This window comes from Canis lupus, chromosome 1 (assembly GCF_048164855.1).
Source record: "Canis lupus baileyi chromosome 1, mCanLup2.hap1, whole genome shotgun sequence".
Classification (NCBI taxonomy): Eukaryota; Metazoa; Chordata; class Mammalia; order Carnivora; family Canidae; genus Canis; species Canis lupus.
Window position 1 is genome coordinate 44,863,567 of NC_132838.1, and position 19,861 is coordinate 44,883,427.

The 19,861-nt window shown below is 34.6% G+C and overlaps 1 protein-coding gene across 1 annotated transcript in view; it reads left to right on the forward strand.

Moving 5' to 3' along the window:
- The first annotated feature begins 13,848 nt into the window (after positions 1-13,848).
- The window catches only part of OPRM1 (opioid receptor mu 1), a 71,816-nt gene continuing 65,803 nt past the window's right edge, over positions 13,849-19,861 (forward strand). Inside the window, exon 1 of the mRNA XM_072828493.1 lies at positions 13,849-14,217. Coding sequence (XP_072684594.1) covers positions 13,925-14,217 — 293 coding nt within the window. The 5' untranslated portion in view covers positions 13,849-13,924. The remainder of the gene's footprint in view (positions 14,218-19,861) is intronic.

Genomic DNA, 19,861 nt, shown 5'->3' on the forward strand with positions numbered 1-19,861 from the left:
ACTATCTGAAGTGTCAATATTCCTAATATATAAGCTGCTCATAAAATAAAGAAGAAAAAGACTAACCACTCCAAATATTTTAATTTTTTTAAAGATTTTTTAAAATTCTGCTATAGTTAATATCCAGTTTTTTAAAAGGAAATATTCTTTTTTTTAAGATTTTATTTATTTATTCATGAGAGACACAGAGAGAAAGAGAGAGGCAGAGACACAGGCAGAGGGAGAAGCAGGCTCTATACATGGAGCCTCATGTGGGACTCGATCCCGGGTCTCCAGGATCAGGCCCTGGGCCAAAGGCAATGCTAAACCGCTGCACCACCCAGGCTGCCCAATATCCAGTTTTATAATAGTTTCGGGTACAATACAGTGACTCAACAATTTAATGACCCTATAATTTCATATGAAATAGGAAACCGAATACAGAGGACAAAGAAAACTAAAGGTAAATAAATGGCTTAACTTTAAGGAAAAATATTCAACCTTACAAATAAGAGAAATGCAAAGTAAAACTTCTGGTATACCATTTCTCTTCTACTACATAATCAAAAAATCCAGAAGGTTGAAACCACACTGTTTTTAAACCAATGAGGAATCAGGCCCTCATATATTTCTGTTAAACTGCAAAATGTGAAATTCTCAATGAGACGAGTTTAAAAATACCTAACATAATTATGTATGCATTTACCCCTTGATCCAGCAATAGTTCCAAGAATCTATCTAAAAGACATACTGGCAAAAAATACAAAAAGCACAGGACTGTTCATTGCACTATTTGTAATAGCTAAAGTCTGAAAACAATTCAAGTTTCCATTAAAAAGAGATTGGTTGAATAAATTATGGAACATCCACACATCTTATTACTTACAGCTAAGAAGAAATGAGTAAACTCTGTATACATCATTATGTGCACCTCTAGAAAATTTATTAAAGTAGCTGATTATAAAATTAACATGCACAAAGTATAAGAAAGCAATAAGTAAAAAAATCTCTGATGTGCTAACAATTATCTAAGAATGGAAGAACACTATAATATATTTTATAACTTTATAATTTAAAAATTCATGGAGAAAATATAAAGTTAAAAAAGTTATCCTTAAGTCAGAGAGGAAGAGAGAAAGATAGCGGGTAGAGAGTAGCTAAACTTATTTAGTAAAGTCTTTGTATACTTCACTCTGAGAGTTTAAATTGCTTACAAAACATCTCTAAGTTTTAGAACTGAGTTTAAAGAATTTATATCTAAAGTCATTTTCAAGTCTGGAAATTCTAACTCAACTTTTGTTAAAATAACATTAAATTATTTTCTACAGTTACTCATACATAACAGATATTTTGGCAAGTGTGAAAGCACAGTATATATGGACTATATTTGTCACTGTGATAGGTGCTCCCATTATATAGTGAAGAAGGAGATTGAGTCTGGTGGAAAGTTTCTCAGTTGAAAATCAGGTTATCAACCAAAACTAAAAAGAGTTCTTTAAAAATAAAAACCTCAAGGGACGCTTGGGTGGCTCAGTTGGTGAGGCATCCGACTTGATTTTGGTTGAGATCATGATCTTGGGGTCATGAGACTGAGCGCTTTATAGGGCTCTGTGCTGGGCATGGAACTTACTGGGGATTCTCTCTACCCACCCTTTGGTCTCTCAAAATGAATAAATAAACCAAAACTTCAATTGTTAATAATTATATAAGAAGATAAAAATATAGTTGAGCTTTATTCTCTTAATGGCTATCATCTCATTTATATAATCAAATACAAATATCCTGATATACCTCTCAGTTTGGCTTATCATTGAACTACTAATATGACTTTAACATACAATTGACTTTTTTCTAGCACTCATTATCATCTGACTAATAAATTAGTCATAAACAATTTTTTCTCTCTCCAACTGCCCCCTACTCTTCTTCCCTCCTTCCCTCTAGAATGTAAGCTCCATTAACACAGGGACTTGTTCATTCTTTTATCCTAGTATCTGGTTTCCATGTCTGTCATATACAAGTTGCCTAATAAATATTTTTAAATAAATGAATGTGTAAATGTTATGGTCAAAATTCTATCCAAGATTTGATATGGTCTTAGAGTGTTTGACCATGGGTATAAACCCAGGTTTATGATGAACAGCACAATCTCTAGGCTTTCTTTTTTTTTTTTTTTAATCTCTAGGCTTTCAATGGCATTGGTATACATGAGATCAACAGCAGAATGTAGCGGCGAAAGAAAAGAGCCTCTGAAGTCCTTCACTCCACCTTCTCACAGAGCCTACTTTACTCACTTGTATAGAAAGATTCATGATAGTACCTATCTCATAAGGTTATTCCAGGTAAATAACCTATCACAGTATCTAGAATACAGTAGGTTCCCAGGAAATGTCTTATTCATACTTACATGCTGTGAAAAGAGATTAAGAAAGAAGACTGAAGGAATTTAATCCCTAACATCTAACTTCCGCAAGTCTCTGTCCTACTATTTTTCATACAGGTGATCATTGTTAAGTTGTTGAAATAATTTGAGCTTCAGTTTCAGATTCAATAGTATCTTCTGACTTTAACATTTGGCTGCTGGTACCTACATGTAAACATGGAAGAGATTTTTTTTCATAAAGAACACATCTCTGACTTCAAAATTCTTTCTCATTTTCCATTTTCCCCCAGCAATTCCCTTTCTTGTCTCTTCTGGTTGTGCTCATCTAAAATATGGGAGTCCAAAACCTATTATAGTTCTGGGAAATAATAAAAGTAGAATAAAGTCACTTATTGCCCCCAGAGAAAACACTTGATTTCTCCTTGAGGCAAAGTGCCATACTCTTCCCCACACTTCAGGCCTGCGAATGTGAAACTTGTACTTGAGTACAAGTCTCAGAAATACTACTATGCCCAGTATAGTCTGATAACCTTTCATTTTGTGTTTCATACATCCCTGGAAAAATAAAGTATTTTCTACTTGAGTGCAAGACTCGCCCGTCCTTAGATCCATCATTAAGCTCTTTTCCCAGGCAACTACTCCCACCCCATTAATATATCTTTCCTCTTTGTGAACATGGATTGTCTCCCCCCACAAATTTTTTTCCTTATATTGCCACTTTTCTAACTATATGACCTTCTTATTTGGTCCAGTTTATTGGTTTCCCTTCCCTTTGTACAGGTGTCTATACCCCTTTCATGGAGCATCACCGAGCTCAAATATAAATTCATACCCTAAAAAAAATCCCCCTTTATGCTTTGATCTTTCCTTAAAATATTTAATATATGTAAGACTGACATTTTCTAAGGTAGTTTACAGGTAATATGACAGTAAATTAAATGTTTTTTTAAAAGCTAAGCACTCTATTAAAAAAAATAAAAAAAATAAAGCTGAGCCCTCTAGAACATAAATGAAAGTACTTATTCATGTTGTCATTTTGTAAGATTATATCTCTAGAAAAGCTTCCTATTTCAAGAACTAATCTTAAAATTACCTTTAAAAAAGCGTATAAACCAAATTTTTAAAAAATTCCATCTCCATACTCAAAGGCTAACCACCTTATTTTAAACCCAAAATAAAATGATATAAGCACAACACATAAATTTGCCCTAAACAACTTTTTTATTATGTTAGGAAATCAATCTTAACCTCAAAGAAGGAAGACTCTAACATTTGCACCTATATTAAAGGATACATTAATAACTATAAGAAAGCACAGTTCCAGGTCAGATTTTCTATCTAGATGAGATGGGCTGTTATTGATAATTCTGAAGGCTCCTAGCAGGGAATGTATGGAGAGATCAATTCTCATTTATATTTATATTCAAAACTGTTCCTGTAAACATTCAGAGTATACCTGACATATTGTACCCTTCTCAAAGTTTACCCATGCTATCCAGTATTTATTTACATTTAAGAAGGTATGTTAACGTATATGCAAGGAAGTATAAATCCTAGCTTTTGCTCTTGAGGTTCTTTAAACTTGCTTAAGAAAATAAGTTGATAGGTACTACAGAGACACCAGGATTTTAGGAATTTTCACTTATGCTGAGAAAAAGTCTAAAAATTCAAAATAGGACTATGCCTGGTTCCTTTAAGAATTAAAATTTTTTTATTAGGAGTGTATTATCAAATATGAGCTTGGAAGTGCTAGTTTGCCTGAATCAAAAGTCTTCCTGTCTGCCTAGACTCTTCCAAGAGAAGTGTGGTGAAAAGTAAAATTATAAGCTAAAAATAAAAGGAAAATAGTGTTAATCAAACATATGTACTCAGTTTTCCCCTCACAAATTTGTTTTTAGTAAAGTAAATTCTGGGATATTTTCCTCGCAGGATTTGGGAAGTACAGAGAGATTGGACAAGAGGTTTGGGGTTATACACATTGTCTTACCTCAAATTTTGTGCAATCTGTTCCCTGAAAAGAAGGAAAATTATATGAAGATCAGAAAGATCCAGAGTTAAAAACAACTTTAAAAATATATGTATTGTTTTCATTGTTCCTGTAGAAAACAGGCCATGGAAAAGACAAAAATAAAAAATAGGGCAAAATTATATTAACATATCTCTGAATCTTCAAATGGATGCACATGAAGACTACAATAGGTAATCCAAGGTAATGGTCAGAAATTACAGCCACAAAGAATACAAGTGTAACTTTATGGTTATCATAGAAGTTTGTTTTAGTTTTATATTAAAAGCAATAAGAAAAAAGAAATAAAAGAAAAATCTATGATAGTTTAATCCCATCAAAGCTCTGTGATAGTTTATATTTCTTTTTTAAAAATATTTTATTTATTTATTCATGAAGAGACACAGAAAGAGAGAGGCAGAGACACAGAGGGAGAAACAGGCTCCATGCAGGGAGTCCGATCTGGAACTCGATCCCGGGTCTCCAGGATCAGGCCCTAGGCTGAAGGCGGCACTAAAATGCTGAGCCACCTGGACTGTTCTATATATCTTTAAATCCTATTTCAAAACCCTAGTACCTTAATGTTAATATAAAAATATTGGCATTTAGACAATTTTACATTGTTATTTTACTAAAGGTCTTTAAGGGGAATATGACCAATCAGTTGTCAGGCACAAGTGCATTAAGTTCTGAAATACTCTGCTCCATATGCCTCAAATGCATCTAACCATTGAGTCTTCACCACTTTCCTACCAATCAGTTGTTACAGGATGTTTACTAAGGTTTTGCTGTATTCCATCACTGTGCCAGTCTGCATGGTTAAACAGGGCTAAAACAGCACCTTACAGTCAGTCAACAAATACTTATTAAACACGTCGTGTGTATCAGAGAAGTAAATGATCTAAATAGAGAGACAAGAAGGAGTATGGCAAGTACAAGGAACTATAAGTTGTTCAGTATTCGCAGGGAGCAAAGTGCAAATAGTGAGTACCCCAGAGATGAAGCTAAAATGATTTATCCTGAAGGACTGTATGTAACAGGAAATTCAACTTTATCCTATTAATAATGGGAAGCCAACAAACAAGATCAGTAGCAGCACAGTCAGATTTTCATTTCAACATCTCCTTTTGAAAGCACTGTGTAAGGTGAATGCATAGAGAGAAAGAGAGGGCAGTTAAGAATTTACTATTTAGGGGTGCCTTGCCTGGGTTGCTCAGTCAGTTAAGTGTTTGCCTTTGGCTCAGGTGATGATCACAGGGTCCTGGGATCAAGCCCCACATTGAGCCTCACATCAGGTTCTCTGCTCAGCAGGGAGCTTGCTTCTCCCTCTCCTGCTTGTGTGGTCTCTCTCTGTCAAATAAATAAATAAAAGATTTTCTTAAAATTTACTATTTAACTCTAAAGGAGTAATAAAAGCCTGAACTAGAAGACTGATAGCAAGAATGAGAAGCAATTTAAGGTAGACTCAGCAATCACTATCACTGAATATGGAGATAAAAAGGAGTGGGAGCAGGCTATGAATTTATTTGACAAATATTTATATCATGTTTACACATGCCAAAGACTCTTGTAAGTGCTTTTGTTAAAAATAACTCATGCAATACCCATACAAGCTCTATTAGGAGCTCAATTTTATAGATGACAACACTGGCTATCAGCCAGTTAAGTAAATTGTCCATAGTGGCAATGGCTTGTTTGTGGTGAAAATAGGATGTTACCAATAAAAGAGGCACCAGAGTTCACACTTTTAACCACTACATGCTGCCCATCTAGAATGGCTGCCAGGTTTCTCAGTTGGAAGACACAGGGAATGAATGAAACCAGTAAGAGAAGTATGTTTGTGTTGTATGGTGAAAATACTTTGGACATACGGCATTTCCAGTACCCATGAGTTGTTCAAGTGGAAAAGTCTATCAAACATTAGAATCTGAAGCCTTACATAAAGGTCAGAGCTGGAGATGCAAATTGATTGGGTCCATCAGTGTACAGGTTAAAATCAAAAGTGATTTGATATTACTTTGGAAAAGCATGTTGAGAAGGTTATTAGAGGGAATGCTTAAAAATACCAACATTTAAGGAACAAGTAGAGGAGGAAGGATGATTAAAGTAAATGAAATGGTATGATCAGAGTGATAGGATAATCAAGAAATAGAGTTGAGGAGAGACACTAAAGACTATCAGGAAGAGAAATTATGTAAGACTAAAAATGCTAGTAGGTAAGCTTTATGAAAGTCCCTAATGTCCTTAGAAATGAAGGCCAGATTTTTAAGTGTGAAAGAGTCCATGAGGCTATGAGAAAAGAAAGGAAAGGTAAAGGCAGGGCTTGGGTTAGAGATAAAAACATGAAAAAGTGCCATTTTAATGAGAATGGAATGGCCTGATTTTATTAACGCCAAATTAAGAGTCTTTTGTACAAAGGCAGATGTATAATGGTTTGAATGCAGAATTAACATGCTAGGAAAAAGCTGCCACCATTACTTTCTATGTGATCTGTGAAGCATGGAAGTTCAAAGAGGGAAAAAATGAGGAAATGAATTAAGAAAAAGGAAACAGAATAATGTATAGATAAGGATACAGGTTAATAAAGTTGGTTTAGGTGAATCATTAAAAGCTATGGTACAAAGGAATGATTTGCTCAAGGAATGATTTTAAGATTTATATGGCACCGACACATGTTCAGTAGATTGACAGAAAATAAAAGCAGAGAACAGTAAATATTTATAAAAGTCTAAACCAGTAGTTATGAAAGTGTGGTCTAGAGATTCCTGGGAGTCTCTAAGACTCTTTCAAGGGATCCATGAAGTCAAAACTGTCTTTAAAATAGGGCAGCCCTGGTGGCTCAGCAGTTTAGCGCTGCCTTCAGCCCAGGGTGTGATCCTGGAGACCTGGGATTGAGACCTGCGATCGAGTCCCACGCTGGGCTCTCTGCATGGAGCCTGCTTCTCCCTCTGCCTATGTCTCTGCCTCTCTGTGTCTCTCATGAATAAATTAAGAAAAAAACTTTTTAAAAAACTGTCTTTAAAATAACCCTAGAAAGTTATACTGCTTTTTCATTGTGTTGAAATTTACATCGATAGTACAAAAGAAATGATGTATTGAAACTACTGGCACTTTATGAGAAATCAAGGCAGTGACACAAAACTCTGTCACTGTAATTTTTCACAAATACACATTCACAGAAAGGAAAAAAGATTCATTTTCAAAAAGTCATTGATGGATCAATAAAAATAATTAATTTTATTAACTCTTGACCCTTGAGTACATGGCTTTTTGATATTTCAAATGATAAAATGGGGAGTACATATAAAGCATTTCTGCCACATATTAGAGTAGCACTTCTGTGATGTAAGAGTGACCTGAACTTTTCCATGGACTACTATTATATTTAAAATATGACTAAAGATAAACTACATGTATTCAGAATTATATATTTGATAAACATTTTCCTAAAGTTGAAGGAAGTGAGCCTGTCACTTCAAGGAAAACTGAAGATATTTCTTACCACTGAAAAAATCCAGTCTTTCAAGCAAAATTGGAAATTAGAAAAATTTGTCTTCCATTGCAGCTTGACAACATCAAAACAATCTGAAGAAATTTCCTATAATACCAGCAGTGACATTAACAAATGTGATTTTTTAATGTTATACAGTAGACTGTTACAGCATTTTGAAAATTGACATAACCCAGAAATTCAACATTTTTAAAATGATCAATACATGATTTACAAAATCATGCATGAGTAGCAGATCCATCTGAAGTGGAAGTTATGGGGCACCTGGGTGGCTCAGTTGGTTAAGCATCTGCTTTAGGCTCAGGTCATGATCTCAGGGTCCTGGGATGATCAAGCTCTGTTGGGGAGCCTGCTTCTCCCTCTCCCTCTGCCTGCCTCTCCCCCTGCTTGTTCTCTCTCTCTCTCAAATAAATAAATAAAATACTTTAAAAAATGGAAAATAAACCAATGGATTTTAATGTAACAGAACACATGAAAAAATCATTACTTCAATTTTCACATTCCAACTAATCTTTAAGTTAACTAGCACTTGTTAAGCTTGTGTTTGTATCAAAGAAAAATATCCACAATTATCTGTAAAGGCCACTGAAATATTCTTCCCCTTTCCAACTATGTATTTGTGTAAAGCTATAGCTTCTTCATGTCCTTCAACCAAACAACATAATGCAAATGATTGCATAAGGAAGCAGATATGAGAATCCAAATGTCTTCTTCTAAACCAGACATTAAAAATAATTGCATAATGTAAAACAATGTCACTCTCCTCATTAAATATTTCCTTACCTGGAAAATACAGTGTTTTTTTCCCTAAAAAAAAAATGTTTACCTGGGGATCCCTGGGTGGCTCAGCGGTTTGGTGCCTGCCTTTGGTCCAGGGTGTGATCCTGGGGTTCCGGGATCAGGTTCCGTGGGCTCCCTGCATGGAGCCTGCTTCTCCTCTGCCTGTGTTTCTGCCTCTCTTCTCTCTCTCTCTCTCTCTCTCTCTCTCTCTATGTCTATCATGAATAAATAAATAAAATCTTTAGGAAAAAAAAGTTTACCTATAATAAGTTTACTGTTGTTATCTTAAATGAATGAATAAATGCTTTTAAATGTTTTATCTTAATTTTTAACATTATAAATTGTGATAAAGGGATGCCTGGGTGGCTGTTGGGCATCTGCCTTTGGCTCAGGGCATGATCCCAGGATCCAGGATCAAGTGGCACATCAGGCTCCTGCGGGGAGCCTGTTTCTCCCTCTGCCTATGTCTCTGCCTCTCTCTCTGTGTGTGTGTCTCTCATGAATAAATAAATAAATCTAAAATAAATAAATAAATTGTGATAAAGTATAACCTAATAAACCAAAGTTTCTATGAATCCTCAATAATTTTTAAATGTGTAGAGTCCTAAGACAAAAAGAATCTGACAATTTTTTTTGTCTAAATATAAAGTGGTAAAAGACTATGATAGAGTAATGGCAGTCTTCTGTAACTGGAAATCAAAGAGAAAGACTCAAATAGAAATGAGGTTTCAGATTTTATGAAAGATATTTAGGCCTATGAATCATTAAACTATCTGCTTTTGTGAATTATTCAAAAGAGTTAACGGAGTTGGACTCATAGATATCATCTTCAAGTCCTTAAAGAATCAGGCCCTTTAAGGTCAATTTTGTACGATTAAATATTGTGTAATATTTGTGTAACTCTTCTTGCTAGTCTTTAAGCCACATACAACAAGACATAAAATTCCAAAAAGTGAAGGATACTTTTACATGCAATGGATCATTACTCAGCCATAAAAAGGAATGAAACCTTGTCATTTGTGATAAAATGGGTGGACTTAGAGGGTTTTATGCTACATGAAATAAGTTGGAGAAAGACAAATGCTGCATGATTCACTTAGGTGTGTTCCATTAACAGTCAGTCTCCAAAAATCAGGAGTAAGCTATTAAAATATGTGTAGGATAATGGTAATTATATGAATAACTAAATAATATATACATTATATGTATATTTATATATTTTGAAATGAAGGAAGAAGAGTGGCTTTTAGCACTTGTCTAGAATCCATTCTATTACTAAATGCATTGCTTTGAAACATAGTTTTATGAAAAAATGTTTTATTTTAGGGATTTGATATCAATGTTAAATCTTGACTGGTAGGTAAGTTTTTCTTTTTTCAGAGAGAAAATCTAGGCTAAACAAGAAATACTAACAAAAAAGCAAATATTCCTATTATACAGATAACTTACTAAGGCTTAGGAAATTAAAGATTATATGGTTAGAATCGATGTTACATAAAATATTTAGGCATGTACTAAATTAACTTATGTATTTACATTTCACCTCCTTTTACAAGAGACCTGAGACTTAAGACCACTCTGGTAGATGAGACACCAGGGTAGCTCAGTCAGTGAAGTGGATGCCTCTGGCTCAGGTCATGATCTCAGGGTCCTGGAATCCAGGCCCACATCGGTCTCCCTGTTCTGTAGGGAGCCGCTTCTCCCCCTCCCCCCGGGCCTCCCCCCAAGTGCTCTCTCCCCCACTCTCTCTCAAATAAATAAATAAAGTCTTAAAAAAAAAAAAGACCACTCTGCTGGGAAACATGCAATTAGAAGAAAAAGGAGAACACCCCACAGGGCAACTAAGATATAATAGAATCTGGAACTTGAGGTCCTTTTACACTATATATTAAGTGGTATCAATTTTTTATTTCTATAACAGCTCTTCCCTGAGTTTCTCAAGGCTATCCTATGATATTTGAAATAGAAATTAAGTTTGTCCTACATTTCTCAAATTGTATATTGAATATATGGGAGATACTGAGATACAGATGTTAATATAATTTAAGGAAAGACTTGCATTGATGTTCAGAAAATTCTGCTTTCAAAACGGAAAAATAATTTCCTAATGAAACTTGAGAAAGAATAATAGAAAAGGAAAACATCAAATTTCAGTTAAAACTATATACTTGAAGCCAGAGTTCAAATATCTACTACCTAGAAAAATTGTATATTTATAAAATAGAATGAAAAACAAATGATGTTTCTAGAGAAGGACAATGGGAATTTTTAGTCTATGACAGTAATTCTAAGAGAAAAGTCCCATGATTTTTAATGACTTTATAATGTCAGTCCCATTATATATGTAGATATACTATGTATTTAATATTTAGAGAGCTAAAGAGCCTATGACACATTAAATACTGTGTAGTGATCAGACTTGCCCTCAGGAATCATATTATACATATTATACAGCCTCTTTTATAAAGCCAGGAGGATAATTGAATATATAAAGTAGGAAGTAGACATACAAAACTTGACAGAATCACAATTCCAGAAGATTTTGTTAGATTTGAATCATGAACTAGATCTAAGATGTAATTTAAAAATTAAAAATCTATTTGTTATACTCATATCCCTCTAAACAACTATAAATTTGTGAGAGGAAAAATATAACTTACGAGGTATAAGAAGTCAGCTCCTGTGTTCAGAAATAATTAAATCTATCTTTTAAAACTCCAGCACCTGACCCACAGTAGGTCTTTAATAAGTATCTATTGAACTCTTTTGGATCATGTTTAGAGGATGCTATCAATACTAAACCTAAGGAATGTCAAGAAAGCATTGTGACTTCAAAAACAAAAATGTAATGGGATCTTCTAATACCTGTATTGTTAGAAAGAAAAGTTTATAATCTTTCTCAGTTTTTATTGGTCAGGTCAAACTTAGGGCACTGTTTTTAGCTCTAGAGCTGTACCTTAAGAACAGACATGCAGTACAATACAAGATGATAAAATAATAAAATTATATATATATATATAAAACAGACGTACAAACTATAATGTGAATAGAAAAAAGGGAAGGCTACTGAGAAAAGCCAAAACTACATTTTATAAAAAAAAGTTAATATTTAACTTGTGGAAAAGACTACTTAGCTATTTTCAAAAATATTAAATGGAATAATAAAAATAAGCTATCATTATTAAATAACTACTATTGTATATCTCATTTAATCCTGCTAACAGACTGATGAGGTATTATTAACATTTTTTTTACAAGAAAACTGTTAGTGAAATAAAGTTACATGTTCAAACTTATGCAGCTTAAAAGTTATAAATCCAAAACTCACAAAATGATATGAGTCCAAGGCCAGGGCTTATTACATTGTGCTTATTTGTCTTTCACATAAAGCAAGTTCTGTGTTTTCAAAAGACTAAATAATGCCAGAGACATTTCAGGTCCATGTGTGTGAATTGTATACTAGTTCATATGAGCATATGTGGTAAATGTTTTTTACTCATCCTTAGGAGATCTCTATGAACTTTTATCACTGAAATTATACCCTCTAGTGTAAAAGGATAAAAATAATATTAAATATTGGCAAAGTAACCTATGGAGTTTAATGGTGTTTACCTATGAGTTACCTGTTTTCAAGAAAATGATAATATTGGAATTAAACATTTTTTCAAGCTCCCTAAGCCACTCCTCTCCCTGTTCCCCAAGAGTGTTGCTTTCTACAACCAGCTGGGTATATCTAATATCAATCTTTATTGCTAAAAAATATATACCGGGCAGCCCTGGTGGCTCAGCGGTTTAGCGCCACCTTCAGCCAGGGGTGTGATCCTGGAGACCTGGGATAGAGTCCCACATCAGGCTCCCTGCATGAAGCCTGCTTCTCCCTCTGCCTCTGTCTCTGCCTCTGTGTGTGTGTGTCTCTCTCGTGAATAAATAAATAAAATCTTTAAAATATATATACATAACACAAATACACACATACAGTTATGGGAATTACTTCAGGATTAGTATTAATTTACCAAAAAGCAAACAAATAAATAATAACAAAAATATCTTACCCCTGGTTGATTTACACATGTATTTCTAAAATAGAAATATTTAGGGTCTTGGAAGTTAGGTATCAAATTTAAAATGTATCAATATTCCTCAACCTTTTGTCAGCCACTCCAGTTCCAGATGTCTATGAAATTCCTCCTGGAATCTCTACACTGGAAAACAGACTGATATAATGCAAATGTTTGATTTTGACAACCTCCCACTGAGAAGCACATGTTCATGTAGCAATTCTGGCAATAAAAGAGATAATAAATAATTCTAAACGAATCTATGAGATCTAAGATGTGGGGGATCACCAATATCTTTCGTTGCTTTCCCAGATGCCACCACCCTCTGATTTCTATAACATGTTCTTGTGCCTTGTCCCCACCAGGGTAGAAATCAGTGTAACTAGAGCTTCTACTTTAAGAGAAATTGGGGACATATGGAGTAAAAGGAATAGATTTCCTAGACAAAAGTTTGCTTCTCACTTCTTTTTCAGAGAAAAGACCACGTTTGTTTTAAAAAGCTTTGTAGGTCTGAAAATTTTCATTTACTGATGTAAAAAAACACGGTTAGTTTTGTGTGGACATGAAGGACTGAGCTAAGGAGGACTAAGGAAAAGGAGTTTGTGAACCCTGTCCCGAATGATTTCAGCAGACTGGAGGGCTGGAGGCGCGCTGGGGTGTAAGGATTGTCCGGGTTGTACCAGGCCAATGTCTTTCCTTTCGTATTATACAGAGAAAACGGAGCTGGGAAAACAGACTGATGTCAGCCCCCTTTCTTATGTTTTCCTGCTGCCAAGAACTCACTCTCTGTCTCCCCCATCCCTTCCCCATTCTGCCGCTCCTTAGGTATGCTTGCACCGACGAGTGCCTTTTGGGAGACAGACCAACTCGTTGGATCGCTTTGCGCAAAATCCACCCCTTCTCTCTCCTCCCTCCCCTTCAGCCTCCGGATCCCGCACAGCCCTCCCTCCCCTCCCCACAGCGGTGTGGGGTTGAGGATGCGTCTCTACTACTAAGGCGGAAGGGGGCTGCAAGCAGAAGATTATGTCAGATGCCCAGCTCTCCCCTTCTACCTGACGCTCCTCTCTGGCTGCACCAGGGCTGGTCTCTGTAAGAAATAGCAGGAACTGTGGCAGCGGCGAGAGGAGGCGGCCGAGACGCGTGGAACCTGAAAAAGTCTAGGTGCTCGCGTTCACCTCGTAGCGAAGTCCCAGCCAGCCGTCAGCACCATGGACAGCAGCTCCGTCCCCACCAACGCCAGCAATTGCACTGATCCCTATACGCACGCTTCAAGTTGCTCCCCAGCACCTAGCCCGGGTTCCTGGGTCAACTTCTCCCACCTAGATGGCAACCTGTCCGACCCATGCGGTCCGAACCGCACCGAGCTGGGCGGGAGCGACAGCTCGTGCCCTCCGACCGGCAGCCCTTCCATGATTACGGCCATCACCATCATGGCCCTATACTCCATCGTGTGCGTGGTGGGTCTCTTCGGAAACTTCCTGGTCATGTATGTGATCGTCAGGTAAGGAAGGCGCCAGGGCTCCCACCAGAGACTTCAGCAGCTAATAGGGGCGTAAAGGGACACCTGATCCCCCAGGCAGCGTTTGGCGGGAGGATAAGAGAAGGGAGGTAAACAGGGGAGAATATGGGGGCGACGGTAGGTAGAGTGGTTGTTGTGAGTGCAAAAATCTACTTTTCTATTTTTCCCTCCATTGTTAAAGAACCAAAAATTTCAGAAACAGATAAGTTGCTTTAGTGGAAGATGTAAAGCTCTGCGGGGGGTGGGGGGATGTTCTGTCTTAGAGCTCACTTTCACTGAGCCAAGAGGGTTCTTGGACTCAGAATCCTACAGTCCCTTCCACAGGAGCTGTGGAAACAATAATTTGTGAATGATGGAAGAGAAATTCTAGTTAGTTTTCCTGATGAAGGGAAATCTCCTTTTCATGTCTGAAGTTGAACTTGAACATGCAACTTCCCTATCCCTGCTGGCTTCCAGGTACTTTGCTGCACCACAGCACCCCCCTCCATTCCCTTGTCACACTTGTCCTTGCCCCACTGTTCCTTCCATCCTGAGGCCACACTCATTGAGAAAGTTTTCTGTGGTAAACAGTGTTGCTTTGCAGGAACAAATATGACTGTTGTGTTGCCTAGACCATTTGGCAGTTGGCAGCTGCAGATCTGCTAGGGGAGTCACAAACTGAATTGAGAATAGATTAGTGTGGTTCAGGAGATCTGTAGGGCATGACTGTTTTCCAAATCCTCTGAAAGTGGGAACCAACTAGAAGTGACCTTAAACATCATAATTCTGGATTATAACTATCTTTAGGAACTTACAGTGGTTTCTCTGAAGGGAAAAAAGTGTCTTAATCAGTGAAATTTTTTGAAAAGAGTTTGTGGCTCATTTTCTTTCTACCTAGATACTCCAGGTTTATTTGGCAAAGAATGTGCAAGCTTTCAATATTAATTGAGATTAATGTAGATTGTGTTAGTGTTGGTGTGCATATTCAAATCCTACTTCTAATATGGAATACTATATATTCATTTTTGTTAAAGTAGAAAAATATTTTAACACTTTAAAATGGTTTCTAATTTGGGGTCTTCTTCCTACTACAGATTATATGTATGTAGTGAACATAGTATTTTCATATTTAGTTACAATATTCACTTCATCTATTCAGCAAGTACTGCAGGTTGTAATGGAGTTCCTTAATCATTTAACAATCATTTTTCCCCTTATGCTTTCCTGACCACGGTGCTGCAAGCTGCTTGTAATCGATTATTTCTCATATGTCTGATTTCCTTAATTAATAATTGTTAAAGAATAAAACTAATTTCTCTAATCTTTTGATGAGGAATAAGATAAGTAGTGTCTCTGAGAAAAGAGCACCATCTATTGAGAAGAAGGCTAACAACAGAAAGGAAAATGTAGGAAGGAAATCAATGGAGAATTTATTTTTGAAAACATTTACCGTGTATAATGAAATACAAAGACTCATATCAAAGATAAAAACCATGTCTCACATATTTACAGTTATGACAATAAAAATCATAATTAAAGGGTGACCTTATGAGAAGAAAATATATTTCTCATTTGTCCTAAGAAAATTCATAGAATCATAAGCTGATAGGGCTAGAAAGGACCCTAGAGTTTACCTATACCAGATGAGTAAACTGAGGCACAGAAAATATTAATGATTTCTTCAAGGATGGATAGTCATTAGTTCAATAACTGTATTAGTTCAATATAATATCTATCTTAGCCAGTATAATTTTCTTTTTATTAGAGTGGCAAATCATGATTTGAGTTAGTCCAACTAAAATAATAACAGAGTAGATTTAATTAGAAGTAATAATGTGGAAATAATAAAGTACCCTAAATTTATGTCTGAAATCCTGGAAAATAAATGATGAAGAGAAATTACCAAAGTGTGTAGAAATCCTGCTGTCTGAAACATAATCCTGTATTCCTTTTTATTGCTTCTTTTGGTATTTTCCTTCCTTGTTTTTTCTCCCTCCTAGTTTTATGCTTTTCTATAAAGAGAGTCAATAAAGCAGCAACTGGCTGTGAAATAAAAAGATTGGTCTTATTTCAGTGTTTAAGAGATTGCTGGTTGGGTGAGTTTATTTTAAAGGCATTACCTCTGACCTCTTAATGACTTGGAGGATAGTGACATTGCATCTTAGTGGGAACATGATATTATGCTTTTACTTCTCTGTACTGAAAGTTCTAACAAAATGCAGTATGATTTGAAAGGTCACCCAAACATATACCTATGGCACATTTGGTGTATAATTCCATACTTATGTAACCTTATGGTAATATGACAGTGACACAGAAAAATGAACAGTTTAGTGAACAATAAAGTGACGAAGAAAGCATTTGGAGATTGAGAATATATGTTTATTTAGCTTAGAATATTTAACTGGACTCCAAGCTGTGATGTTTTCACTACAAAATGATAGTTCAGAGATACTATTGCCTCTGTTTAAAAGATAAGTATAATGCTACATCTATTAAATTATTGAGGTGAAATGCTCACTTTCTGCTATTATTTAAAATTCAACAAATATTTTTGAATGGTCAAGTGCAGTTTATGGTCAAGTTACAGTTTTCTATCCAGATTAAGGTGATATTTATTAGAATGCTTTAATACCTCAAGTAAATTATGAATCTCAGATGACTATAGCAACCAAAACAACAAAGGTAACTGGTAATACAGATGCCATGATTAATACTTTTCTGCTCTGTGTCTCAACCCCATCATCATCATACCTTCATGAACAACATCATTAAATAGTATAAACTTAAATAGTATTCTTACACAGTGCTGTTCTAAGGAAATAAGGGAGGGAAAGAGATACCATCATATGATCTAAAGATTTAAAATCTAGATGTTAAATGATAAAAAATGTTGTAACTATTCATCACATGAAAACCTTTTCGATTTTAAAGAAAAAAATTACTTGCAAGATAATTATATAAAAATTACCACAGATTCTGAAAAGTATTGTGGTCAAATATTATAAAATGTTGCAATTATTTAAAAGGAGAGGACACTTTATTATTGTCAAGAATGTTTTCTAGGGGCACCTGACTGGCTCAGTGAGGAACATGCAACTCTTGATCTTGGGGTTGTGAGTTCAAGACCCATGTTGAGTGTGGAGATTACTCAAAAATCAAATCTTTAAAAAAAAAAGTTTTTTTAAAAAAATTAACCACAATGGTACACAAAGTTATGGCTACCAGGAATGTTTCACTTTTGAGAACACTTGACCAAATTGTAGAATTAACCATAAATATAAAAACTGATATCGTCCCACATGTATTTATTTTGGGAGATTTTTTTTCCAAAAAGACTTGTCCATATAGTCATGAACATGTTCTATGCACACATTGTTTAAAAAAAATAGAGAGAGTTGGAAACTGTTAGATCTTTATGAGCTGTGTAAACCATCCTTCCCATAAATTTTCAATGAATAGTGCCAAATGATACCTCCTTCATTTTTCAGATTATTTCTTAATTTGACTAGATGAATTCTCAATATGACTATCAGACCAGAGTATTTAAATATATGCAAGATGTTATTGTTATTTTTCTTTCACTAAAAGGTATCTCTGATTTTAAAGCCTTGCTCTATATACTAAATATTTGATTCGGGTTTAAATTACAAAATGATCAGTCATGCCTGATTGGAACAAAGCATAAGATTTTTTATTTCTTGTATAAGTAGCTGAGAAAATAAAGAATAACAATATTTTATCTAATTTAAGGTTATATATATATATGTATGTATCTACAAATACATATATACATGTAAATTAATTTCAATGCATATGCCCCTGAATATGGTCACTAGTAATTTTCATTAAAAGAATGTTTATTCACAAAGTTCAAATACTAATAAAGTTCATTTTCTTTTTTCAAAACGAAAATATTCTAGTGAGAGAATGGATTTAAAGGGGAAAAAAATCTTGCTAAATAAAATCTGTCCTTAACATAATGGTATACATGAAAACATTAGAATTTAATTGTATTCCTTTCCCTGCACAATGGAGAGCTTCTAGTGCCATCTATTACAATTTCAACTTTAACTACTATTTCCCATACAGGTGCTAATTCTGTCAGAATAGTCTTCTTCAGTGCATCCCAAAAACAAAAGTTGTTTTTCATTGCCTCTGTTGTAAGTTGTGTCTCTGACATTTGTATAGTGTTATCACTGAGTTTCTTTTATTTTTTTCCTTTCTTTTAGAATGAACTATCTTATATTTCATGAAATATTTTCAACATTAAGGAATGCATAGAGAGTAACAGAAAATCCTTCACCTTTAAAAATTATATATAATTATAATAATTATAAATACTTCTAGTAATATATATTATACATAATAATATATATTGTTTATATACAATATATAATTATAATACATACGTTATATAATTATATATTATACAAAATAATTATATATAATAATATGTAATTTATAAATCATATTACATATATATAATATATATAAGAAACTTCCTCTCTTCTCTATTACACTGTCTTCCAGAGACTATTACTATTGTAAATTCAGTGGTTTTCTCTATTCACATACATATTTTTAAACTTTTATTTCTGATGTGTTTCCACAAACAAAATATAATATTTAAATATGTTCTTCAAACTTAACATATTAAACATTTATATTTTACATTAATGTTAGCAAACACAATTTCGCTATTTTCACAGAGTTGTTCTAGTTCCAGCAGATCAATGATAGAAACAAGATGCAAAACAAAAAAATAACTCTCCTTAATATTTTAACTTTTCTCTTAATCTCTGTTAAAAATTATTGTAAATATTTCTTTGCAAGTATTTTCCTGAACTAATATTTTCATTAATACTTAACTGCAATATTTGGGGAAAAACTTCTGGCAACTGCTACAGTAAGTTAATCTGTTCATAAATAAAGCTTAGGTATAATTCCTGTACTTCTACAAAGGAAATAAAAGTAATTGGTTCCTGACTACTTCAATATGTCATTCAAGTGATAAGTGCTAACAGTACTTACTTTGTTCAGTATTTTGAATATCTTAGAGAACTTTTTATAAATAAAAATCGAAAATAGGGATCCCTGGGTGGTGCAGCGGTTTGGCGCCTGCTTTTGGCCCAGGGCGCGATCCTGGAGACCCGGGATCGAATCCCACGTCGGACTCCCGGTGCATGGAGCCTGCTTCTCCCTCTGCCTGTGTCTCTGCCTCTCTCTCTCTCTCTGTTACTATCATAAATAAATAAATAAAAATTAAAAAAAAATCGAAAATATTATTTCTTCTAATATTCCACTTTAGATATTAATTGAAATAAAATTATTTTGGTCAGCAGGTGCAGATATATTGGTTTCCATAAATAATGTAAAACAACATAACATTTTAAAATATTTTAATGATAAATACCAAGACTAAATGTTGTGTGAAATTTTAAAATATGAGAATTTCATATTTTTAACCTTCATAAAGTTTAATGTCTATGAACTAAAATAATGATTTATGACAGTAGTCTCCAAACTTGTTTATAGACATAGACATTTACTTCAAGAACTCGTAAGCCAATATATAAAAGAGATCAAAGGAGCAATTCAGGATTAATCACCTGCTGGGACCGAAGAGTGCTTCTCAACTGTCACC